We start from the raw sequence: 27,089 nt of genomic DNA on the forward strand, positions 1-27,089 counted from the left end.
CCACCATGATTGCAATGAACTCAGTTGTTGTTCACACAGACCCGGGCAAACACACCTGGTACACTGTATGTATGTATGTGATACCTGTGAGAATGTGTCACCTTGCACTGTTCCCACTGCATCAGTAAATGGATAGGTGCTTTTTTCTCCCCCCTCTGTGTGTGCATGTGTGTGTGTTAGCTGATCATTTTAGTGTATGTGAAATTAGGTTGTTGCAAACTGTTTTGTTTTTTTTGTCAGTATTGAAAATTGCAGGAAATAATTTAGAAATGAACACTGAGAAATGGCCTCACTGTGAATGTGTGTGCATACAGGTGTGCGTTTGTGTGAGTGTGTAAAGGTGAAGGAGGGAGTGGATCTGGGACAGGTGCTTAAAGAGAACTCCTTTGACTCTGTCGCCTCACTAATTAACTTTTAGGTCTGTGTGTGTGTGTGTGTGTGTGTGTGTGTGTGTGTGTGTGTGCACTTGCCGTTCATGGGAAAGCTTTGCCTTTTTAACTGTCTCATCCTTTGAATCTTTCCTCAACAGCTTCTTGAATTTTTTTTTACAATTTCCCTTTAACATTAGAAACAAGTTATTTGAAAGGCATTTACTTGCTTTCCAGAAGATCTATTTTTAAATTTATTTTAGAGAAACATATTATAAATCACAAATCATAGACATTTGAAATTGGCTTTTAAATGATAACGATTTTCATTACTGACTATGAATATGCTTATTCAGCCCTATTACTCAAAATATCAATTTGTCATTTGCTTGTAAACGAACTCACCATATCTACAGCTGAAGTAAATTAAAGGCCTAGCATTCCTTGAAGGATTGCATATCTCCTGCTGCCTTTAATGACAGAGGTTTAATTTACAGTGGCTGCCAAAGCCACATCTTGTGAGATGTGTTAATGCCTGGGTTAATGTGTTGAGAATGACTTTCAGCAACTACCCAATAAATTTTACCTCATTATCTGGACTTTTTAAGGAAGTTCTAGTCATTTTTGTGTTGGCAAGAGCAGATTAGTTGTGGCAGCCATCTTGAGTTTAGTCTGAATGTCCATCTTCTGTAAATGTACATCAAATGATTTTTTCCTAAAGGTTTAATAACAATCTATCCAATGGTTCATGAGATAGTTTGCCTACAGACATTGTTTACTGTAACTTTTAATGCCACAGTTTTGAGCAAGGATGCTACATATGGATAATACTACTACTATACCAAATTTGAGTTCAATATCTGTACAATTGTTTGGGTTACAGCCATTTTATTGCTTGCTAAGGTTGTTTAGCTGTGGTGGCCATCTTGTATGGGATTAATAATTACTTTCCGGGTGTCTGTCAGATTCACTGAGTAGTTCATGAGATTTTTTTGCTAAAGGTACAAACAAACAAAATCACACACAGACAGACAAAAATATTAGCGCTCCAGTGATAACAATGCAGACTGGACCAAGACTCAGTGAGATTCCCATGGGATTCAAACTTAGCATTCGCCCACACAGAGTCAGGACAGGTCAACCGCACTCACACAAACTGTCTGTCAGCCTCAGAAACACTTCTTTTTACCATTATAATTATCATTCACTTTATTCAGTCACTTAGCTTTCACAGAAACTTAGCAGCCTCATCTTTTACTGGAAAGTTAAAGTATTTGAGAAGTTGTTTTTCTTCTTCTTCTTCTTTCTCACTATAAACTGCCTTTTTAACAGTAATAGTTCTGTCTCTGCAAGAAGAAATAGTCCTCCATCCACCAGCTGGGAACATGGTCTTCAGCCTGAGTGGGAGTTATTGGCTAAAAGAAAAGAAGACAGAGAAAGAAGTATTTTAAGAATGATTTTGATGTTGTCACGCAATATTTCACTCAGATGTCTTGCTATCCTGTGTTTTAACTTAATTCAAACCAGAACAGGTGAGGTGGGATCTGTCCAAGTCAGCTTTATTGTTCCTATGCGTTTGTCACAAGATGTCTTATTATCTGTTTCTATGTTGGTTTTCTCTCTGATTAATCAAATAATTTCTTAAGGATTCCTTCCTGAACAGGTTGCGTAAGGGTGCGTGACTAAAATTACATCTGACAGGTGAAGGCGGACGATAATGTTTTTGCAAGTGTCTGTCTGTGTGTTTATCTGTTACCAAAATATCTCCAGAACCACAGGATGGATTTTAGTGAAACTTTCAGGAAATATTCGTTGAATGTACATCTGCAAATGATTAACTTTTGGAATTATTCCAATTCAAGATGGCATCCACATTAGCAAAACACAAAAATGGCTATAACTCAGCCAGTTTTGTATATATATGTGTGTGTGTTTCTCTTAACAGAACTAATTTTGTATTATTATTCATTCATTGGAAATATCCCCAACCCCTCCTGCCTCAATCCTCTCTCTCTCTCTCTCTCTCTCTCTCACACACACACACACACACACACACACACACACACACACACACACACACACTCAACTTAATTTGTCCTTTTTTCACACTGGGACTAAGAGAATCAACCAACTCATTAAAGAGCATTTCCACTTTAAGGCAAAACATTGTTAAAGGACTAAGTGTATCCAGTCCAAATTTGCATGTGCTTAAGCAAGCTGAATCGTGCTTGCCACCCACAAGCTATTTTCCACCTGCTGCCCACCTACATCAACAATAGTGGAGCAGAGCTGAGGATAAATACAAATACAGACACAACAAAGTGCACATGGTGGCCACGCTCATCAGATTAACCTTTATCCACTCTGATGCGACCCTTTATCTTTACCTGGAGCACTCTGCATTCAACACAATATGGACACCAGCTCTCTGAAACAATAGGAAGAGTTTCCTCCACTCATGCTGAGGTGCAATCCGTTCGTTTTTGGCCCCTGAAGGGTCAGCAGCAAATATGGTGAAAGTGCTGCCAGACCTTCGGGTCAATCTAGATCAACCCGAAACAAAAACATACTCAGTTAATGCCTGAAAGGTGCCACAAAACAAGGAATGTGTTTGTCAAATTAATTTCCAGGGGTTAGTTTGAAGGAGGCTCATAACAAAAACAACACACTTGTTCACAGTGACCCCCTTACACAAAATTTCCCATAATGCAAAACGTTTGTGGGGGAAAAAATATGTTTTCTAATATACTGCTGTTTTGAGCTTCATCTGTTGATTTGTTTGTATTTTTGTTTGTTTCTATAGGAAAAATGTGGGTTTAGAACAAACAAACAAAAACTTGGATTCCTGTTTCTCAGGTGGCCCATTGTAACGTTAAGATGTGTTTGATATAATTACCATGTTGCAGAAGCATCATTCAGCCTTTTACAGATGTGTGCTGCTCACTTCATGAATTTAGCTGTAAAGTGTTTGGATCTAAAGGCTTTTTTTCCCCCTCAATTCAAGATCCTATATATCTGCTGAATCATCATCACAGCAAAGGGAGAATGTCTGTTTTTAACTTCTAATAATTGTGTGAGTTGCTGTTTTAAAAAGTTGATCTTCAAGACCTTAACTTGAACTTCACTATTCCCATTACCTGCCATTTCCTGATTACAGTATGAGTTAAATGATCTCCTGTATGGCTACCTGGATGCCAAGAAGCTGCCTGGAATAGCCCATCACCGCTAATTAATGAACCAAGGATGGAAACGTTAAAGCAGGCGCAACACTTAAAAACATTTGATATTTTGTCCTTTCCAAGTTTGTCTGGATAATTTGAAGCTCAGAGATGCTATAAAGGACAGGAACTTTTGGTGAAAGTTTTCTAAGAGTTTAAGTTTCTCATAATGGTCAAATATTAGAATTCTGCTTTTTAGTTTAGTCCATTCTTAAATTTACAAAAGCAATGCACCAACAAAACACATAGTTAGAAAAACTAAGGTTTAATCTTTAACTTTATGCCCTTTGGGAACTATCTCAGCGTTTCCTTGCCCAAATATTTTGATCAGGGGCTTAAAACTGTCTGTATTCTGCTTTGTTATCTATTAACACAAAGTAAATGGTAATGTTTGTAGGTATTTTTGAGTGTTCACTTTTTTTCCCATTGCCTCTTAATCTGGTAATCAGGGAAAGAGAAAGGGACGGGGGTGAAAAAGGCAGCGGAGAGCAGAGGATCAAGTTTCTCAGCCGCTCTGTACCCTAATCCTGGATTTGGAAATGGGATAAGAACATAGGTAAGTACAGACACAAGCAATTACAGCACTGACATATAATTGGAAGCTGCTGGTGGTGGTGGTGGTGGTGTGGGGGGCAGCTCGATAGGGAAAAGGGGTTTTCATAGGTCGAGGAGGGGGGTTGGTTAGATGTAGGTGGGTGGGATATAAATACCTGCAGTAGACCAAGGCAGAAAAATGCTGAGGGTATGACACATGCTGACTTCCATGCATCTGTGATAGTGAGTAAAGACAGGGAGAGGCTTTGTAGGGGCCTCTGTAGCTGAGAACCACATTTCAGCAGCTATAGCAGTGATTTTAAATTGAACCCAAAGTTTTTCACTGTTAATCTTTAAGAGTTTTGTTTGATGGGGTTGAGTTGTGCCTGGAACTGTGAAGAGTTCTGGAGGAGGTGCTGACATCCATTTCTTTTTGAGACAAAAGTAACCCATCACAGTTCTATTCTGTTTTATTTTATTTTATTTTTTTGTAACCCTCATATATTCCCCAGTGCCTGAAGAGAGACGTATGCTTGACTGAGCCAGAGAGAAAAGGACAAGATAAGAAGACGATCCTGAAGGTGTATGACGACTAGTCGAAGCCAGAGAAAGACAGCAGAACAAGAGAAGGCCGAAGAAGACAAGGCAAAAAGCACAACGCAAGAAAGAGCTGACATCACAAGAAACACAAGCGAGAAGACAGATTTCAAGAATGCAAGACTAAAAGAAGCAAAGGACAAAAATAAGCAATAATGGGAAAAACCAAATAAAGCTAGAAAGAAAGAAAAACAGTAAATCTGTTGTAAGACTAACGTCAGTTTACAATTGGAACCATCTGAGTAATCCAGATAAAAAAATGGCATGCCAGGCGTTTGGTGCTGACTCTTTCACCTCACTGGCAGCAGATTCACCTCTGCCGATCCTCATGCACCATGGCTCGACCAGTGACTGCCTGCCAACCACCTCCCATGCTCACAGCATGGTCTCTGCAGGTAAATGGAGCTCGCTGTTTTCTTCCATCGTTTCCTATCATGTGTTTTCTGTTAGATAATACTCTTCTTGTTACAATCAGCCTCTAATATGTTCTCTAACGATTGCTTTGTATTTCACAAAGTAAGTGAAAAACTGTGGTGTAAGAGCCTGATTGGCATAACCATAGTCCACATTGTGTTGTCATGATGTAGGAAAGCAGAACAACCATTATAATCCTCCACTTTAAGAGACGATATTGACAATGTTCATTCCATACAGGTTATCATGCTCTGGAGGATTTTAACTTGACACTGATTATAAATACAGTTACAATACATGTCGAAGTTGCTCCTATTGAGTTATATTTGGCCAGATGTGCACCAAATACAGATATCTTTATCACAGCAATTTGTATTCATAAGCAATGGGGAGAATCAATCTAACAAAAAACTGTTTAAATTTATTTGAATTACATCTAAATTATGTAAATGTGTCTAATTGGCTAGTTTGGTCCAGTTGTCACTGGAATTGCTTTAAGGATGAGCTATTGTGATTATATTTGTCATGATGAAGTCTTGTTTAGAAAACTTAAAAAATTCAGTGTTTGATTATTATTTTAGCTACAGGATTAGATTAGGCAGAGCATTTTTAATATAAACCATTTATGGCGCAACAGGATAAATGTAACCTGTAAATAATGGCAAAGTTATGAACTGTCAAAATTTCATGAAGTGATACAATATTTAATGCTTGTTTCTTTCGTTAATTCTAATTCTTACAATACCAGTAAGTGGTGATTACGCACTTGTACACTGTTGATGCATAAATGCATATTCAGCTGTCAAAAGAGTATTTACAATGATCAAAAAGTACTTTTTAAGAGAATTGTTCATTAAAGCATATGTCTTGGTTTACATCGCTGTTATTATGTTAACATCTCCGTGTTATGTTAAATACAATCATTCAGAGACTTTAAAAAAGTTTATATTATGTTTCTTATTGGAGCCGTAAAAGAGCATTTTCCATGTCAAAAATTACAGGCTTGGAGAATGTATTTCATAGGCAAATCAATGAAAAGAACTCTGATCAAAGCTGTTGGATCTTATTTCAACATAAAGCAGTGGACAGGTTCAACCTAACAGTATACAGTATTAAACTCTTTAATGGTGTAACATTTCTACATTTTAAAGTCATTCTGTTGTCTTACCACATCTTAAAACTGTTACTCATCTTCTGTCGTTTGTTAAGATTGTAACTTTTGTTGGTTTTTGTTAGTATCGTCCGGGCTGTCACTGGGTCAGACCTCCAAGCGCTCCCACATGCACCTGTCCACTTCGTCCCTTGGAAACGCTCTTGGTAATGCGCCCCCAAGTTTGCATTACCCAGTTACTCCATGTCATTACAGCAACCAGCAGGCCACCTACGGCATGATGGCAGGTGAGTTGAGAGAGAAGAATTTGAGATAATTGGTTTATTAGTCAAAGGTACTCATTGCCAAATATTAAAAAAAAAAAAATGAAAAGATTTAGAAATGGTGCCATTTTAAAGAGTTTACTTCAGTAGTTTTCCATATATACTGATATGCATTTCTGAAATGTGGGTCCACACTCCATGTAAACAAAGCACTCGCCAGGATCCAACAAAAAACACTTAAACTTGAGTAACATTGTTGACCTACATTAGCCTGGCTAACAGAATCAGACAAGAGTAAACTCTCAGAGAAGACGCCTAAGTGAAACTATATGAGTGAATCTGGTGCTAAATACAAAAGAAAAGAGTAAGATCGAGTAAAATTACTGTCAAGAACAAATATCAGGCTTAAGCAGAGCAGTAGGGCACCATAAAAACAGAGCTCAGCATTCAAACACATATGGCTTTTCCCAAAACATCTGCTAGTCTGCTATGGTTACCGTTTCAACATTTTATTTTTTCAATTCTAATTCTCAATCCCAAACTGATCTTCCTTAGATGTTGCCATTGTTGACCTATTTTCAGTCACTTTAGCTGTTTTCCATAGTTAAATAAACACATGTGGCAGCTGGCAGCCGTTCACAAATTTTGTTACAAATTTTTAATTTAAGGATGCATTACCCATCGATATGACAAAAATACTGTGTGGGTTTTGTTTCTTACTTTTTTTTATCAGCCTTCAGGACTTTAAAATGTGTACCTCTAAATTTCAAAATAACCTAGTTATTAATGCACTTATGTGGCACCAGTTTGAACCAGTGATAAATGCTCAATGCGCATTATCATCACAGGCACACAAAGGGTTATTTATGGATGCATTTGAAGAATTAAACCAGTGTTTGTGTCTGAAGCAACAAAGCTGACATCTTACTGAAGGGACATTGGAAATTACAATGCTAAATAAACAGTCTCAGTTATCACAGAGTTCCTGATGTTTATCACCAGGCAGACAATGACGCTGACATCATAAAGTAATCAAAGTGGTCATTTTAATAATACATTCTGCACCTCGGTCTCTCTTTTCTTGTAGCACAGGAGATGCTTTCTGCCAGTATATCTCAGTCTCGGATCCTGCAGACCTGTGGCGTCCCTCACCCTAACATGGTGAGTGGTGCAAACCCGTTACAAGGTAAAGAACAGATTCATACTCTGTGCACACATACACACTCCCTAATTCCCTCGCATGCAGTTAATTCCAGTAAATTAAGCACAATGTGTGTTTACTTTCCATTTAGTTGTAAATTTCTTGCCATTTAAAATTAATTTCAGCCATGATTACCTTTCTTAAGCTTCTAAGTGCTATTGTTAAACCTAACTGTCACAGATGATTTGGTAATTCCTTCTAATCTTTTTTGGTGCTGCTGTTAAAAATGTTCAGTGACTTAAGTGCTGTGCACAAAATTTAATGCAGTTATGTAGCATGAAAACATAAACAACTCTTCAATGTCTGCAGTAGATTAAATTTGAGCAACCATATATACATGTGTTTTTGTTAGGCATAAACTGATTAAAACAGAATCCTTGAGATCAAGAATGTTTATTATTTGCAAACAAAATAAAATCTTCATTTTTATAGAGAAGACTTATAAAAAGCAGGAATAATTTTACTATTTGAGGTCTGTCCTGCCAACAGTGAACCCTCTCCAGTAAATTGTCTGACAGAAGTCACTCATCCATAGTGTCACTCCACCTAAAAGACTTTACATTATTTTATTAGCATCAGGAGGTAGTCTAATTTGTCACTTCAATGATCTCAAATTGAGCACAGCTAAGGGGCGAAATGGCAAAACTTCTTTTACAAATGCAAAAATTAAAAAAAGTATGTGAGGTAACATATGTCAGGACAAAAAGATGAAGTCTTGATTCAAATGAAATAAATCAGTGGAATATGGGCAGACCACTGTCTAAAAATAGATCTACAATAATGTTTAGGTGGTTTTAAAATAGTTAAAGTAGTACAACTGATGTGAGAATCATAAAATTAGTTTTGCTCAGGGAGTTGAGTAGTTGCAGTTAAGAGAAGGAATCGAGATAAATTGTGAAAACAAAATGAATGTAATTACACATCTATGGAATCATAAAAAGTGAGGTCAGGGATGGGCTTTTTCCACCTTTTTTTGCTTTGCAATGTAGAGTTTATTTTATATTTATTGATTTACTGATGCAACACAAAGGTTTTGTATATAGAGACCATCAAAATGTCCCTGGGTTGTTGCAGTAATTTCAGCACAAGAATTATGTTTTTTTTATGCTCTGAGCCTGAAAATCCCAGCCAATTAAAACAGTTATTTAGCCTTGCTTTTTGCACATAGTGATGTTCCATATCATTTGAATATGTTAACAGTAGTAATTACGGGTGATGAGATTGTCAAACTGTTTACATTTTTATGTTAACCAGCTGCAAACTAGCAGTAAATAGTACATCTCACATTAAAAACATTTTTCCAGTGTTTCTGAAACATGTTGCTGCAAACTGAAAATAGATATTTTTCTGCAGTATAAGAAAATTTCCACTATTTCTTTTTGTATTATTTTTTAATTACATAAACTAACAGCATTTTTGCTTTATTTATGTTTTATACATAATTCTAACTTCTTTGGGTACACTTAAATTTCATGTAAATGATCAACTTCACACAGATTTTTTTGTTTAATTAGCATCATGTTCTAATGCAGAGAGCACTGTTTTTGCAGCAGCAGCTGATCACTGTTATACTTGGAGTTCACTACCTGCCCAGCAGCAAACAGCTGGTTTGACAGCTAAGTGGTCATTTACAGTATTTTCTTCTGTAGCTGCTATGAGAATACAGCAGAAGCAGAAGTAAAGTAAGCAAATACTGCTGCAGTAGTATGCCAATGGATCCCTCTTCTCTGAATAAAGTCCCTTTTGAAAAGGCACTTGCCATAAACATCATATTTTGTTAAAAGATAGTAGATGCTGGAAGGAAACGATACCACTGTAGCTGACTCTATGTTGTTTGCTTGTCTGTTTGTTTGCTTTCTGGCTTTGCTCAGGTCTTTAGTTGGGGGTGGTACATGTGTGGAGCAGCTCTGGGGTCCATATCTATGGAGAAAAAGGTTTAAGCTTTCACAAAGCCAGTGAGCCCACTTGTGCAATGAGAAGGGCTTGCTGCTGGTCTGTATAGCACATGAACAACTGCTGTGCTCGCTGCAGCATAGATGTATCCTCAGGGAACATCAGAGGATGCATCAGGTAAAGACAAGCAGAGGTTTTACTGTCTGTCAGCAGCACAGTGGGGAGAAAAGATGCCCCAAGTTGAGTCAGTCAGGCAGAGTTGTTGTTCTCTGGGGTAAAGAGTTTCTCTTTCAACAAGTTCCAACATCAAACACCTCCAAGGTGCCAGGGTGCTGAGCAGAGGGCGTATATGCTTTTGACATTAGAGGTAGCTGACACCAATTTATAAGCAAATTGTCACTTATTTGGGGGACTGTTTTAAATCTAAAAGTTATTTCAATACTGACAGATATATTCTGCATCTGTAACCTTGAGAGAGAATTTTAAGTAAGGGAAAAGAACTCCAACCCTTCCGTGATATCACCAGCACAAGAGGAAATTACTAAGGCATGTTTTAGCATAGAATTTGCAGAGCAGCTCTCTAGCTTGAGTATAAAACCAACTGAACAATACACTGGGTCAATGATGACATCCTGTCCTCCTTTTCTCTTTTGGAAAACCAGCTATTTAGCACAGGCTTGTGAGAGCTGCTGCTGAATTCAGTATTTGTGTCATTATATTCTAGCTTTAAGGGCCATTTCAATTGTCAGGCAATATTTCAGTGGAAAAGAGAGGCTTTTGTTGCATTCTGTCATCTCAGGTTCAATAGGGAAAAAATGATGCTATCCTGCTCATGTCAATTGGGAAAGCTTTTGTGGGGTTGCAGATCAACAATCATTTCACAGAGGAAAGACCAGTGGAATCATGTCGGCAATAAATTACATGCATATTGATTTGTTAGATGGTTTTTGGAGGGGAGATGGTAATATCATCACATTAGATATTATAAATGCCAGTAAATTTAAACAAGTATTCTACCAGAAACAATTTCAATTAAAGCAGACCGTTATTACCTTCAGGAGGAGATGATTTATTGCACATGTAGGACCACGCTGGTTTTCACAACAGGGCACCATTGTGTGGTGGTTAAAACTGATCTATAGCCAGCAGCAATCTGTCCGTGTTTAGCTATGCTTCTCACTCTGTAGCTGTTGGATTAAACTCCTGAACAGGATGCAAGAACATAAAAGAAAAGAGAACAGAAAGATGATTAGTTTTTTATGGAGTCAGTTTATTAAAAAAAAAATATTCAAACTGACCCAGCGACTCATAAATATTGTATAAACCAAATTAAATGCAAAAATGCTTCTGCATCTATAAATCCTGCTTTGCTGCTGCGTAACAGTTTGCACTATAACCTTATTAACACAAGAGGGGAGTGTTGCATTGCTCATTATGGATGCTGTACCTTACAACACTGCATACAGGATTAACAACATACATTTTTCCCAGCAAAGACCAGAGTACATTTATCAGTGCTTCATGTTTGCTTTCATATAATCAACGTGGTTTATTCACTCACATACAGTCATTCTGCACTGTTTTCTGCCCCACAGCTGTGCAGAGTGGGGAAAACTAAAGGATAGCATCACATTTCGTATCGCAATTAGTCATCCATCCATATTGTACTGTGGTTGTCATTATTCTGTCATCAGTGATTAGCACAAGAGACTTCACCTCCACTCCACCTAACCACTCAACATCAAAAACCATCATGGAGATTATGAACAATTGAGAAAATTACAATATTTCGTGGCTTGTATTGCAGAAGTTGCTTTCAAATAAATATGCAGGTTTTTTTTTTATTCTTCTGATTAGAGAGATTTAAAGAAGTGGAGTGAAGGGAACTCAGCTTTGTGTGGGAATCCTGCTGCCAAAGGTGAATTTGCTAAATTACAGGTAAACTGGAGAACATTGTGTTAAGTGACAGGGGAAAGAATAGCTGCTTACCAAGCTCCTGCAAATGCATTCAGATTAATTTAGCACTCGTGTCACAGACTACCTGGTTCAGGCTCAGCACACTGTTTTTATCAGTAAATTGAACTGGCTTACCTGTCACCAAAGAGGAGATCCAATCCCACACAACAAATATCTGCACAAGCACAGCAGTCAGCGGTGACTGAGTCTGTCTCCAGAGGTAATAATGATAGCTTTTCTTGCTGTTCCACAAAGAGGAAATTAAAAAGAAGGAGCTGATTAGGGTTAAACCTTCATTTCAAAGGAGGATAAAGATTGTCATTTTGAGGGATTTACTTCAGAGAAGACAAAATATTTTGAAAGCTTACCAAGCAGTGCTATTCTTTACCATAATTTATCTTAATGGGTCTCCTGGGAACACACGAGTTGCATATAGGTTCCCAGTGTTTCATGCCTTCACTTCTCCATCTCTTTTCTACCTCTTGTTTTCTTCCCAGGGTCTCTGACTCCTTGCATATACAAGTTTCCGGACCATGGGCTGAGCAGCAGTTCTTGTGCGTTAGGCCACAGCTTCTCATCGCTGCCCTCTGCACTCCTCTCACCCGATGAGGCCTCTGGGGGCCCCGGCGGAGAGTTGAAAACCGATGCTCAAAGGAAGAGCATGCGGGAACCAGAGGATGCACCCATTATGGATTCTCCACAGATAAGAGAACTGGAAATGTTTGCAAATGACTTCAAAATACGCAGGATCAAACTTGGTGACTTGAAATGACTTATCTTTTTTTCTCTCTCTCTTTTCTATACATATTTATTTACATCCATCTTGCTTCTCCTCGCCTGACTATACTGCATGAAGTATGTCTATTTCTGTTTCGTTTTGACCTCAGGCTACACTCAGACTAATGTAGGCGAGGCTCTTGCTGCAGTGCATGGCTCGGAGTTCAGCCAGACCACGATTTGCCGCTTTGAAAATTTGCAGCTGAGTTTCAAGAACGCCTGCAAACTCAAGGCTATTCTGGCTAAATGGCTTGACGAAGCTGAGCTGGCTGGTGGTGAGTCACACGTTTCCACTCCACCAACCCCCATACGATGTTTATTTACAGTAGGTGTAATCTTTATTCATCTGTGTAACATTAAAACTGCGCTACAGATTTGATGGGATATATATTTTATAGATCCAATGTTATCAGGGGGAGATTTTGACATGTTTTTCTTGACACAGCTGCCTTTTTGACACATATCAGAAATACAAATTCAAGTGTTATTTTACTACATTTTCATTTGAATGACTAAGAATGTGCCAAATTGAACAAAAGTTTGCTTTCACAAATTAAGTTTTATTCAAAGTCTGAGTGAGAAATCTGCCTCACGTAATCTCAACAAACTTTAGCAAAATCTACATTTTATGTAGAAGTTTTCCAACTTCCTTTCTTTTTACTGGCTGTTGACAATTTTCCTAACATATGAAATATTTTTTTTTCTCTCAGCTGAAGATCTTGACTCTAACGTGTCAACAAATTGCAAAGAAAATTTTCAAACCTAGCTTAATCCAGTGCCAAGATATCCACTATGACAATACAATGTGGATTACCTGATATTTTTCACAAATTAAACACAAGTTGCATTTGTTATTAAACGTCTAAAAACCATTTAATCTTTGACTTTTCTGTAGCTTTGTACAATGATAAAGCAGGGATGAATGAGAGGAAGAGGAAAAGAAGAACAACTATCAGGTGAGGGTTAAATCTGTTAATCTTACTGTACAAAAGACTTTGCTGTTTACATCCTCCTTTGTTTGACTTTGCAGCCTTGGAGCTAAGGAGGCCCTGGAGAGAAGCTTTGTTGAGAAGAGTAAACCGTCTTCTCAGGAAATAGCCCGGATAGCTAAAGGCCTCCATCTGGAGAAGGAGGTGGTCAGAGTCTGGTTCTGCAACAGACGCCAGCGAGAGAAACGGGTCAAAACAAGCCTCAGCCTCAGTTCCTGTTTGACCAAAATCAGCCCAAACTGCATCACACAGATGAATAAAACACAAAGACCTTTGGCATAAGTTAACAAAATCAGCAACGTGACAAGAGTAAAAACATATTGTATTTCTAAAAAATTAGCCTCTCAGCTTTTCTTTTTACGTGGCTGTGAATGTATTAAAATCAAATTAAGATTTACTTCAGATTCATTTTAATTCCAGCTTTGCTACAACAAAACAAAAAGATAAATGTCAAAGACAAAGACATTTTTTTTCTTTGCTTAAAGTTGTGTGAAGCTTTAGAAACACAAGGAAAGGACCAGCAGTCCTGACATTTAAAATGTGCTGAATCTCAGCTGTCCTGTTTGCCGTATGAATACAGGAGGTCCATTAAACACACAGACTAAATGTAATTTCGCCCATAAGCACCAGAGTGCAGACGTGTCCTCGTAAAGATCAGCCCTGTGCCTTCCTGAAAAAACAGCTTCAGCTGTCCTTCAGCTTGTCCTTGTTTTGTTTTTCCTTCAGGAAAAAGTGGACACATTTTTTGTTGATGAAATGAAGGTTTTGACAATTAATAGCTATTTTCGATCTCGTAATACGTGTGTGATTCAGTCAGTTTTGTGTTCCCTTTTATTTAACTTACCATGATGGGAAAAGGTATTTATTTATTCTAGCTGTAGTAAAAACCTAATTTATTTAAAATGTGACAACTACCTATTTATCTGAACACTAATATATTGTTTTGATGGATTCTTTTCTTTTTTTTTTTACATCTTGAAGTCAGAGGCAGGAAACTTTTTGACATCGAATAGATTTGTGGTCATGCCTGATGTTTTTCTTATTTGTGTTGTTGCCGCCATGATAAAGTGTCATACGAAAAGGACCATGATCCGATTAAGACTTTGACTTCAGTGAGATGATTGATGAAAAACGTCCTAATAAAAAAAGAGGGAGGCAACTGAAGCCCAGACGGAGTCCCGACCTTATATTATTGTGCATCCAACTTACAGCGAGTGCCAACAACTGGTGCCTGGAAGAGCTTGAAATTAATCAACTTCATAAAAATATATGTTATATAACATTGTCAGATAGACTGAGATGAAGTGCCTTTGTTCATGCCAAAGATGTATTTGTGTCGTTCAAAGTGCAGATGTCCTCATCTGTAATAATAAAGTGTCCGTTCCAGTTTCTGCTATGAGAAGTTACACTGGTTCAAACAGTAAATTGAGTTTTATGAACTTCTGCGCCTGTGCCAACTGTAATTTTTACGACTATATTAGCAAATCAATGCATACATTAGAAGGACAGAGGGGTGGGCATTTCAAATTAAAACTAGCAGGCACTTTGATACAGGAACAAGCTGTTTCAACAGCAGCATGTTTGGTTGTATAACTCAACTGCTGTCAGGGGAAATAAACGCCAAAGGGTGGTGGACTTCCAACGCACTTCTAAGGGCAAAGAAACATTATCTTCTTTAGGTTTTCTGCATCACAACAACATGCAAATAACTTGAAGTAAAAGGAGCTGAAGTAAAACAAAACTAAAGGTATGAAGTTTGAAGGGACTGTCAAAATTGTACCTGAAGAAACTTTATTCCTTATAAAAGCCATAAACCTTTTACAGAGAATTTACAATGAAAAGTAAACATAAACGAGCATACACACCTTTTAAAATGTGAAATCTTACCCAGAGAACTGCACTCAGTAATCAAAACCTTCATTCTGCTAATTACATGGGACTGATACGTGGTTGAGGAGGTTTGATGACGTTTATGAATCATACATCTCATACACATGCAAGAATGACACATTGTCAGTTTGTTTTGGCATTAGGATAATCAGAAAACAAAAGGCCAAAGACAAATAAAGACAATATCACAATGAGAAGATGTTGCTGTCACTCTCACAAAGCCTGAAGCTGCTGACATAAACAAATTCACTCGATAGAAAAGTCAGCTTCACCTCAGGAGAAAAGAACTCTTATATCACAGTGTCATTTTAGTATACACTCCCATTATTTTGTTGCTGTAGTGTGTGTGTGTATGTGTGTGTGTGTGTGTGTGTGGGGGGGGCAGCTTAAAATAACCAAAGAGAGCAACTGCACAGCAGCTGAAAGAGAAGAGGGATTGAAGGACCAGTGCCATCCTACAATCACTGTTTAATCAAACATTAACCTAGAAGCCAAAAAAACCCAATCATCTGATTATTTAGTTGCATCAAAAAATTGATTCAAAACTCTGCCAGTCTTCCATAAACTCTAATTTGGGTTTAAGTCTTTGTCATGCATTCTGCACACCAACACAACTTCAATGCTGCTAATTTAATTCTAGCCTCTTTGCTTTCAGACACATCTGTGTCTCAAACAAGTTTAACCTTTTACAAACATGCCTTCAGTGTCCATGATGGTGTAGCTTAAGATCTGTAGCACACTGTAAATAAACAGCTGTATGATTTGAGGTGTTAACACGAACAACCATGCTGTTGTCATTTGGTTAAATCTAACTTAAAACTAAATATTTCATCCACAAAACAATGCAAGTCTGCTCAGAGAGTGTTAATGAAAACAGTTTGCCTCAGAGAATCAGATGGATTTAAATGAAGCAAAGATGCCAAAAAAACAGCAGGTAAATGGTCCGAGTAGAAATAGACAAGTTCCATCTGTTTATTGACAGCCCCAAAGCTCTTTTTAATCACCATGTTTTTCATTTAAACTTGCTAAAGGACAGAGAGAGATCATCCATCTTAAAATGCAAAAACTAACTAACTGACCAAAATAATGAAAAAAGGAAAAAGCAGATTCCAAAATCTCTTGCAGCCCTTTCAAAGAAAAAAAAAACAGTGGCAAAGATGTAAAGTTGTGGCTACTCAGATGTCTTAATAAATATTACTTTCATATAAATAAATCAGATGTTTTGTCTAATTGATTTAAGGCATCCAGGAGAAAATGTTAGAATGGTAAATCTGTCTGCCTGCATGCTTTTAAACGTGTTTGTGTTGTGTGTCCATGTTTCCACCTGCAGCGTCTGAACTATGACAGAACCAGTGTGTCTGACAGAGTCCGCATCAATCACTATCAAGCTGCACTGGTTTTTAACGTGAACGTTACGACAAAGCAGACATTTAGTCCACTCCCAGAGCTCGAAGTTGTCTCTCAATCTCGTCATCAGAGATGGTGGCCTGCTTGGAGGAGGCGGCGGTGCCGGGGACGGCTTTTCCTGCAGCTGGAGCTCTAACCATCTGGAATCACACATTGGCAGAAAAATCCCATTAGTACGCACGGCAACTTCAAAATAAACACACAGCCGTCGTGCATCAGTCTCGTTGCAGCGCTGGGTGACACACACACAGCTACCTTCTGCCAATCTAAAAACAAATTTAAAAGACGTGTTTGTATCTAAAAATGATTTGTGGCTCATGAGGCCAGCTTCACACCGGCAGCGCCACATGTTGTTTTCTCAAACTATATCAGCCAGGAAATTTACTAAATCATTTATTTATGGGCATGTAAAAAAAAAAAAAAAAGACTGCAGATATTAGATGTAGTTCAGCAGCTGAGCACAGCAAACACAAAGATTCTGATGTGAATCAGACTCTCTGCCTATCCAAGTGCTGTCTCCTAAATACTATGGGCATTTTATTAACTTTCTTTTTTAAGTTTGTTGGCTAATCAGAACAGTCTTTAGGTGTACATCTACAACTGGTTAATTCAACATGGCTGCCACAGCTAAGTGACCTCAGCCAACAAAAGATTTGCTTTAACTTGATCAAATTTACTAATATTTGGTGTGGTCAAGGCTGAGAGTTATTCCCATCTTTGACATATTTTACCAAAAAGCAACATTTGGATGCCTATTTTACTCGTTTACTTTTGTAAGTGAAAGATTTTCTGAACTATTAAAGTTTATCAGTCTAGAACTAGTCAGTTATTAGTCTAAACTGCCTGTTTGTTTGTTTGCTTCAGCTGTGGACGTGTTTATTGGACGACGTGTGGATTTGTACAGCGTTGTGAGGGGTAATAATTCATGAAGCCCCCCAGGGGGAGCCAGACACATAGCAGATGGGCAGCCAAGCAGTTACAGCAGTGTGCCGAGCGAGAAGAGCTGAAGGCGAGCCCCACCATGTGGCAGCTGGGATGCATTTTACCAGCCGAGTGAAAGCCATGCGGAGCACTCGTTGTTCCCATCACTGGGGGCGGCGCACTCAATTAAAACTAGATACATATGTAAAAATGGCAGCAAAACACACATTTTACAAACTCTTTTTAGACAGACTTGGCACAAGGGATTAAATGTACTGCAGTATTTGTGGTTTGGAGCACAGATAAGATCAGTGTTGATATCTTACCTTCCCTGAGATCTCGATACCGATCTCATCCAGGACCTGGTTGACAATATCCTGAGATTCCTCTTCATCCCCTGACTCATCAAAAATCTCATCTAAAGTGTCATTAACTGGACAGAAAGTGACACGGGGAGGGAAAGGGTGAGAAAAGTAGAGACAAACAATCAGATATTTTGTTGCTTTTTAAAAAAATTTTTTAAACTATTCAATTAATTTGACCCTTTTCTCTTTCAAACACAGATAGCACCTCTCTCCACCCAAATATATCCTCACAATCTGGTTATGGGAAGCCTGCAAGCTGTGTGTGCATTAATGAACTTACTCATGTCCTCAGTCATGCCCATTTTCATGTTCTCTTTCTGGAAGTCCTGCATGGTCTTCAGTGTCTTCTGTGGATCCATTTTCTTATTCACAGCTTGCATGGTCTGTACATGGTATTGAAAGAAGGTATATTTAATCGTTCTACATAAATTAGATAAATTAGAAGTCAGTCTCACAGAAAACTATTAGTTTGGCTGTAAAATGACTTTAGGTGCTTCAATCTAGAATCTATAGCTTAAACACAGACACTCACAAATCCTGCATCTCATTCATTTCGAAGAAATAAGCATCAACCCCATACCTCTCATCTGTACGTGGCTGAGAAATCTCTTTGATGACTCAGTTTAATGCCACAGCATAAACAGAGTAAACATCACACAAGCTGTTGTCTTTTCCCATATAAAATCTTTTGTGCACATTCAACATTAAATTAACAATATGTTCCTCAAAGCCTCACATTCACGTCTTTCTCCTCCATTAATCTGAAGCCTAATTATACCCGACCTGTCCATGTCTGGTTGTACAGAACATCGCTCCTGGTCATTTTCTCTTCCTCACACTTCATTAACACTGATGCTATGACCTGCTTTTAAACATACATCTTCTATATTTATAGTTTATTCACAACATTAGAACATTAACATGGGTGATTCAGTGAAAGAAGTCTGTTTCTGGTTTCTACGATGAGAAAGTGCTGAAAGTTAAAACAGGCTTTAGGACTTTACCTTGGCGGAAGTAGACATGGCACCGGCCATCTTCATTTGAGAGTTCATGACCTTTGTCTGCGTCGACATGGAGGTAACCTTGGAGCTGACGGCGTACGTGCGGTTCTTCTGCTTCCTCAGCTGCACCAGCTGCTTGGCAAGAATCTTACAGGCCTCCCGGTTACCGGACTTTGCCATTTTCTTGATCTCCAACTCCTGGAGAGACAAAAGACAACATGAGCACAAGGGAAACTTCTCTGCGGCAAAATTCTTCATCTAGGACTCCATGTTTTCTTTTCCCCCTACACATGTAAATGTTTTAGATGCACTAACAATTTAAAAGACGAGAAGCAACAAAAACTTCAGAATTCTTATTTCATGTTTTTGTGAAACTTACAAAAAGTGGTAAAGAAACAACCAAGTCAGATCCCTCAGCTTAGTGAAGGTACCTCATACACCTCCACACAAATGTGCATGCTCTTATTCTACTTTTCACATGGAGGATTAGGTTTTAGTTCTGAAACTACAAAAAGAGGCTTGAACAACAAACTAAGTCAGAATACAAATCCAGGAGGTCACAACAAATCACATGTTTGATGTAGAGAACAGTATGCACTCACTCTGACAGCACCATTTATAGTAAACCACCTTTTTCAAATATGCGAAATATGTCATGCTTTTAACTTAAGAAATATGTTATATATATATATATATATATATATATATATATATATATATAGAGAGAGAGAGAGAGAGAGAGAGAGAGAGAGATGATGTTTCTCCCCCATCCATCCTGTTTGTGGTCACAGGCAGAAATAAATGTGAGACGTTTTCCTACTTGTCCAATAAAATAAATGCTGTGATCACATGAACATTTCTTCTGATTTTTTTTCTTCATTTAATGAAAATCTGACAAGCAATTATAGGTTCTATTGTTGTTTGTCTTTTTTAATGAAGCATTTTTTTTTTCTTTCATACACAAATCTCAACAGGACCCCAGAGAGGCCGTTGTGTTTGTAAATACAGACACAATAAACGCAGCCATCCGGATCAAATGTTACTCACTGGCAAGCAAATGCATGCATTTAGCTTCAGTAAATACCAGACAGTATGCTGATGCCTTCAGGGATCCTGTGTGTGTGGGCACGAGTGTGTGAGAGCATCCCAAGAGACGAGAGTGAATCTGCAGGTTACAGTACGATAGCCGGGCCTCTCAGCGCCAGCATGTTGTTTATTTCTTCTGTGAGCTGAAATATCCTCTACAGGAACTAACAATCAATTATTAATATCTGATACTGCAGCAGCTATAGGCTTTCTCCACAAAGCTCTGCACTCCTGCCTTCTAAACACAAATACATACAGTAGCATGTGTCCTGCCACACACTCGGTGGGTTAGGTTCAGTGGCTTTTTGCTTCACTGGAAACTTTTCAAATGGAAAAAAAAGGCACGGTCTCGACATAATAACGTCCCAGTGTGGCACCTAAAAAAGGCTCAGAGTGTAATAATAATATTAATAATAAGAAACAGAAATATAAGCAGTGAGACTGCTGCAGACTAGAAGCCTTTACCTCCCTGCAGGATAAGAGGGAGGAGGAGGAGTGTGATGAAGATAATGCTCTCCTAGACGTGATGCAATGCAGCACTCAACTGTGAGCTTCATGCCCTTCTAAGAAACAGGAATCCTAATGTACTTGTAAAAGCCAAAACACAAAAAAAAGACTAACTACTGAACAATGTGATGCTAACGCAGATTTTTCAACCTTCTTCTAATACTTTCACACACTTTCAGTAATCCAGGGACTATAATATCCTGCTAAAATGTCCCATCACACAGAAGGTCACCTAAAATCTGTTTAAAAATAAAACATACCAAAAAGAATTAGGTCTTACTTGTCTATAGCAGAGTAAAAAGCAACACAGCTGCCAATAAACATCAAATTAACTCATAACTAATAACATAAATACACTTTTAAAAGCCTTACACATAAATATGATTACAGAGGACATAAACACCCTAATCTTGTTTCCTCCCCCTTTTAGATTTCATTGAATAAAATGTCCTGAGCCACATTTTAATAAAGCATGAGCACATAAATCTGAGGGTGTGCACATTTTCACACATAACGCCTACACAATGAGGGACACACATAATTGTGCTAACTTGCAATTATAGGCAATTTTCATTTCTTAGCCAGGGTCTTTTTGTACTCGGAACGTGCAACAAAGCTTTTAAACACCAGACTAATTAGCGGAAAGCATTAATGAAGAACAAAAATGGGGTTCCCCTGGGGAGGTAATTATGTCCTGTATGATATTTACTTAATACAACTGAGTGGGGAAGACAGAGTCAGCTTCTTTTATCTTGTGCAGATGGAAAATGTAACACAGAATTGTGAATTCAGCCTGAAAGTGGTACTCGACGGGAGTGTGTGTGTCTGCGTGGAAGAAACCGCACGTGCCTGGAGCAAAGCCACCACACCAGAGCATTCTTATCAATTCATTTAAACCCATTAACCAATCAGGATCATTCACTGATGGTAGGAAGTGGATTTAAACATGTGTCTAGAAGTGTGAGGATGCTGGGGGGTCTTGACAAAACTTTGATGCAATGTGTTGAAATTTAACAAAAACATGCACTACACAGATTTACTTAGATTATCTCCCTTTATGTGTGTGCGTGTGTGTGTGTGTGTGTGTGTGTGTGTGTGTGTGTGAATTCCAACCATTTGTTTCTCCTGTTTCTCCAGCGCTGCTCGGTCCCTGGTGATCTGTCTCTGAGTGCCGCGCAGCTCCTTGGACTGCTCCTTAATGATGTCTTCAGAACAAGCAAAACAACGAGGAGGAAAGATCAGTTCTTGCTCCATACACACCACAAAACAGCTGCCTTGACCGACCAAAACACCAAAAATCAACTATGTGCTCTTTAAACTGGTGAAAATGTGTGATTTCAGATCACTTCAACAGGAAATTTAGGGTACAGTTTTGGTTGGATTCTTCAAAAAAAAAAAAAAAATTAAAATAAAAAGCTGTTGATATCTGCTACAAGGCAATAAAAAGTGCAGGGTGTGGGTCAGCGGCATGGCTTTATAAAAAATCTAAAACACGCAGCCTGAGCATGGATAGTAAGCCTGTGGCTCCAGATGCATCCTAAATACCACAGAGCAATTTGCAGCGTGTTGAATCCTCGGACAACTGTGGATCTGTCCGGACACCTCGCACCCAAATCGAGTCAGTCAGCTGTTAACGCCCACAGAAATATGAAGTGGCATCATGTGAGAAAACAAGTGACCAATCATTTACACAATCATGTGTGGCTTCTGACCAAACAAATATAACTATAATATTTGGAAATTTATCAAATATCCATGAAGTCTAGCGTATGATTCGGATTTTTAAAAGTCAGAAAAATCAAAAATTGAGCATAAATTTAAGTAAATAATAAAAATAGTCAAACCAAAAGCATAAATATGCTATAAATCCTTCAGGGATAAACCATAGGCTGCCTTTGGAGCATCTGTAGAAAAATACATAAGTAGAAGTACTCTAAAAATAGTAGAAAAAGTGGGAAAAAACTACAGCAGTGAATGAATCCTTCCTTGTGAACAGATAGATGTGCAGTAGATGATTATAGAGTTACAAATCATTAGAAATAAACTGATTGAGCTCGGTTTTAAAAAAAAATGCATTTATAAAAATAAAGCTCATTTCCAATGAAAAGTCCAGTCACTGTGAACTTAACGGAGCGACGTCAGTGAGGTGAACCACTTGTAAGAAAGATGCAGAAGTACGTATAAGGTGACGTGATGCCAACGTCTTCAAGTGGGAGGGATATCGTCCTACAAATACGTGGGATCTGAGCCCCTCCGCCTACCAAACCAACCAAATATGCCAAATAACCCAACTTGAACGATTCAACAATAAAAAAAAAGTCCTGCTTTTGGGGTTTGAGGGATGAAGCGACGCCCTGAAAATCTGAAAATGAGATGAGGACTGCATAAAGTCCCAGCTGAAGAGGACCTGCGGAGACGGAGCGAAGGCGAAGCAGCACAGTGAGTACAGTGAGGGCGAGGCTGGAATGACAGGGATGGGAGGCGTAAGCATGTGAGCAAGGCGGGGAAAAGGTCTGTCTGGTACCGGCTGAGCCTATTTTTAAACTCAGTGCTTTTTTTTTTAACCATAATGCTCCCACAAAGACAAGTTTAGGATCCAGAGAAGATGGCGATTACTGATTACTGATTTCTCTAAGTGTCAGTATTTGAAACAGAATAATTGATTCATTAATTTGTATAAAAAAAAACAGCATCAGATTTCCCATCTTGACCCTGTCAGGCTGATTGCCTTGCCTGGAGGGGGAAAGAAAAAAAAATCAAATATTTATATAGGAAGGCTTTTCTAAAGGTTTGAAACATGAATGTTAGTAAAATTACCTCATCAAACTCCAATAAAAGCCTGCCAATGAGGTCATTCTTTAACTTCTCTTATACGTAACACAACTTTTATGACAACATTAGTCATTTATAGTAGTTGAGTTAAGATGTGCTACCCAGTTTATAAATATAACTAAAAAGAAAAACATGTAGCCAAAGATGTAATGTGTTTATGCATGTTTTAACTAAAAACCTGGTCAACATCAGACATTTCACTATGTAGTTTGAGTTTTGCTGTTTCATTCAGTTACTTTAGCTTTAGTGTTGGTTTACATAAAAACTCTTTCTAAAGCCAAACACCAACATATAAGATTAGTTTCATCAATACTTTGTGATAAACCACCAATGATCTTTGTTACCCGGGTTACAAAGAAAAATTTAATCCAGTTCTGTGCTTCAATAATTTCCCCAGTCAGTAATGTGACTGGTGACTCAACAAGACCGAAAACAGGTTCAACAAGTTAAGTAGAGAAAGCTAATTTCAAATGGGAACGACTGAAGGCTGAACAGCCGGGCTAAAAACAAGTTAGCTTGTTTTTTTGTTTGTTTTTTTAAACACTAGCACTTACCGTCGACTGTCTTCTTCTTGAAAAGAGACGCCATGTCGCTGCTTTGTGTCTACCTAAATACAAAACACAAATCCTATCTTGATAAACTGTGTGATTCCTGTCGCGAATGCCGTCGTTTAGCCGTCAGGAGCAGCTTTAGGTGTTTCCTGGTTGACTTTCTGCTCTCGGAGTTCCTCCCTCAGCTGACTGACTCAAAGGCTCCATGTGACGTCACGACGGGACTCTCATGCTGCTTTCAGGTGTGCTCGGAAAACTTTCAATAATGGTCCGAATAGTGGCATAAACGCGGCATATTTGTTAAAAAATACATAACAGTATCAGGTTCAACCAAAGCTCGACTGGCACTCAAATGTCACATTAATCAAAGCTTACTTGTGTCTAAATCCGGCCGTCTCGGTGAACTACAAGAATAAACAAAGTATTGTGAGAATATGATAACTTTACTGTCATTGCCGTGCATCGAGTGGAAAATAAACAATTGTGCCAACATAATTAATGATTGCAGTGACAGTTTAGCCTTGATTTATGTTTTTATATAAGTGTTGTACTTTAGGTTAGCCATGTTGTCACAGTTCCTAATGAACCATTGTTCCGAGTAGCACTTGAATATGCCACAGAGACCGGAAGATGTTAATTGATTAAAAAAAAAAAAAAAAATGGGTTGCGAAACTTTAAGTTAAGGTTAAGAATGTTTTGCAAACTCTAAACATTTGTCACATGTTTAACATTTCCCTTTGTTAATTGTGGCTGTCTTTCATTTCCTCCTTTTTTCAGTTTGTTATTTTATTTATTCTTGTATTGTTAGTTTGTGTGATTATTTTTCATACTTTTATTTTATGACTTTATGTTTTTGCCTAAGTTGGGTTCAACGTCATATTTTTTATGGCTGTAATTTCATAATGTTATAAAAACAAAAGTTAGAAAAAAATTAAGAACAGGAAGCACATAAAGTCATGTGGTATGTATTGTTGACAATTTTCTCTTTTTTTCCATTTAGACAATATTTAGTTCTATTTTTTTTGTTTGTCATTATTTCAGATGGGATTTTGGACTTTCTTTGAAACTTGTGATGGGATGTGGCATACACTCTCGTACCATAGTAAATTATACTACCTGAATCAAGCAAGTCACAAAAGAAATCTATCAAATCACTCACAAAAATAGCCTGTTCACCTAAATTGCTCTGAGTTTGGCAGAGTGTCAGTGCCTTGCCAGGAATGTGACCGGTGACAGGAGCAAGGACAAGTTAAACAAGTTAAGAGTGGCCATCTAATTTCACATCAGAACAGAGCAGGCTGAAAATCCAGTTTTTGTTTTTTCAGGAATACAGGACTTGGTATTTGTATTTGGATATAAAGCAGTGACATCTCATCCCTTTAAAAAATGTCTTTGTCTTTCCCCCATGGCAGAATCACAGATTGCATTCTCAATTTCATTCCTTGCCCAAAAGAAAACAAATCCCCCTACTCTAGTCTAAATTCATATATTCCTGTTTTCTTATCTCATATTGATGCTGACAGGAATGTGATGGGACTTTTGAACCATAACCATCCCAATTTTGTGTGTTTCTCTGAATTGAGGTGCATGTAGGAGGGACAGAAGACAACATGTGAGGGAGGTCTCCTCCCAGAGCTGAAGCAAAAACGCCAAATTGGAACATGGGAGAGAGGGTGACTTTGAAAGAGGAGGATGGGCAGCCCTTAGCGCTTTGTGTTATCTCCAAGGAAGTGAGTATGAGCGCACAGTTGCCTCTGTGCACCGGCATGTCGTCCTGAGGCGTTTCTCTTGTTAAGGTTATTAGGGAAGATGTTTAGCACTAATCAGCAAAGGACTATAGGGACCCCCACTAAAAGGCCTCATCATCAGAGGGCGGTGGTGGTGATAGATGTAGCCCATAGCACCCAGAGGGCCTGTTGGCACTAAACATGTATCTATCTAAATTTGTTGCTGCGAAGCAACACCACGTAAATCAATGTATGGAGATTCCTTTTCTTCCACTGACAGATGCATTTCCACTTGATTCTATGTGTTTTGACTGTTAATTTATTTGTGAGTGTTACTATAAAGTTGTGGATAATGATGCAACATGCTTTGTGTTATCTGGAAAAAAATAATTTAACAATTGACTAATAAAATGCTTTTCTTCTCTGCACCAGTTTGTCTCATACTTTCTCCACTGTCTTAGTTATCCGTCCATCCGTTCCATTCTCTCCCTTCACCTAGCCCCGAGCAAACAGACGCCTAATGTTAAGGCACTAACTACAGTGTGTCGGCATGCCCACGTAGCTGAGAGAGAAAAAATGGTCATGTGTGAAATGAGATCTCTGTCCAATCAGGGGGAGTTGCAGCGATAAAGCACATCAGGCTTTTTAGCTTTGAGGTATCATCAAACAAATCGTACAAATCTCCACACTTCATGACTTTGCAGTTGTTGGGATCCACTAACATTTTTTTTCTTCTCTTCACAGACAAATCTACAGAATTAATGGACATCCAAATGTAACAAGGAAAATGTCCTACAGTCCTCCAAAATTCCAAGTGATTGGTGCCATCTTTGTGCTCTTGCATTAGAAAAACAGAACTTTTTTTTTACCCTGCTTTAGCAATAATATTTGCAGAATAAATATATTCCACAACTTTAAATCCGACACAAGAAAACAGGCAATTGAATCACTGATGTTTCCTCTTTTTATTGCTGTTGGCTTGCATATTTCAGCAAAACCATATAATTCATTGTATATTTTTTATGATTTATCATTTGCAACAGAATTATACCAAACCCTCAGGCCTCCCCTGTGTGTGTATCTTATTCCTGTATTCTGCAATAAATTCTGAATCATAACAGGATATAACACATGGATGTAATGCTGTTTTGTTTTTTCTCCTTCGCTCGTGACAAGTAACTGCAGGCTGAAATATGTTAGTGTGAAAACACAGAGGGACATGGGACTGTGATGGGAGATGTGGGATTTTAGCAGCTCCTCGTCACTCTGATAGATGGACGGTGCTACCCAAAAGGAGACAGAAAGAGACAAAGAGGAGACATGAGCAGCATGTAGTAAAAAACACTGTAGAAATTACAGAGTTATCTAAAACACAGTCAGAAAAACCAGGTTTGTATTTCAGGGAATGTTTTCAACATATATGAAGAACAAATTGTCACCTCTTCACTCAGTGCTAATAAAACTGCACACTTTGTAGAGGT

The 27,089-nt window shown here is 38.2% G+C and overlaps 2 protein-coding genes and 1 long non-coding RNA gene across 3 annotated transcripts; 2 read left to right on the forward strand and 1 right to left on the reverse strand.

The window, feature by feature from the left end:
• The first annotated feature begins 4,905 nt into the window (after positions 1 to 4,905).
• pou1f1 (POU class 1 homeobox 1) lies at positions 4,906 to 13,679 on the forward strand. The gene is made up of 7 exons (XM_017423891.3): positions 4,906 to 5,112; positions 6,368 to 6,529; positions 7,593 to 7,691; positions 12,053 to 12,313; positions 12,443 to 12,607; positions 13,228 to 13,288; positions 13,363 to 13,679. Exons 1-7 carry the CDS (start codon positions 4,977 to 4,979, stop codon positions 13,601 to 13,603), a joined length of 1,125 nt encoding a protein of 374 aa, XP_017279380.1. The 5' UTR covers positions 4,906 to 4,976; the 3' UTR covers positions 13,604 to 13,679.
• A 1,415-nt stretch (positions 13,680 to 15,094) lies between these two features.
• On the reverse strand, positions 15,095 to 24,065 carry chmp2ba (charged multivesicular body protein 2Ba). Its single transcript, XM_017423892.3, has 6 exons — positions 23,885 to 24,065; positions 21,612 to 21,703; positions 18,909 to 19,103; positions 18,185 to 18,287; positions 17,866 to 17,972; positions 15,095 to 16,758 (listed from the first exon to the last, which is right to left on the reverse strand). Exons 1-6 carry the CDS (start codon positions 23,916 to 23,918, stop codon positions 16,642 to 16,644), a joined length of 648 nt encoding a protein of 215 aa, XP_017279381.1. The 5' UTR covers positions 23,919 to 24,065; the 3' UTR covers positions 15,095 to 16,641.
• On the forward strand, positions 22,775 to 26,731 carry LOC108240429. Its single transcript, XR_001808775.3, has 4 exons — positions 22,775 to 22,937; positions 25,465 to 25,611; positions 26,041 to 26,264; positions 26,353 to 26,731. It is a non-coding gene; the product is annotated as an uncharacterized LOC108240429 (long non-coding RNA).
• The last annotated feature ends 358 nt before the right edge of the window (positions 26,732 to 27,089 follow it).

This window comes from Kryptolebias marmoratus, linkage group LG6, assembly GCF_001649575.2.
Source record: "Kryptolebias marmoratus isolate JLee-2015 linkage group LG6, ASM164957v2, whole genome shotgun sequence".
NCBI lineage: Eukaryota > Metazoa > Chordata > Actinopteri > Cyprinodontiformes > Rivulidae > Kryptolebias > Kryptolebias marmoratus.

Excerpts from the sequence above, each read along its gene's own strand:
- pou1f1 (XM_017423891.3), top strand. The coding sequence starts at position 4,977 with ATGGCATGCCAGGCGTTTGGTGCTGACTCTTTCACCTCACTGGCAGCA. Across the intron at positions 6,530-7,592 it reads CACCTACGGCATGATGGCAG|CACAGGAGATGCTTTCTGCC; the intron begins GTGAGTTGAGAG and ends CTTTTCTTGTAG. Across the intron at positions 7,692-12,052 it reads TGGTGCAAACCCGTTACAAG|GGTCTCTGACTCCTTGCATA; the intron begins GTAAAGAACAGA and ends TTTTCTTCCCAG.
- chmp2ba (XM_017423892.3), bottom strand. The coding sequence starts at position 23,918 with ATGGCGTCTCTTTTCAAGAAGAAGACAGTCGACG. Across the intron at positions 18,288-18,908 it reads CCATGTCTACTTCCGCCAAG|ACCATGCAAGCTGTGAATAA; the intron begins GTAAAGTCCTAA and ends TACCATGTACAG. Across the intron at positions 16,759-17,865 it reads GTATCGAGATCTCAGGGAAG|ATGGTTAGAGCTCCAGCTGC; the intron begins GTAAGATATCAA and ends GTGTGATTCCAG.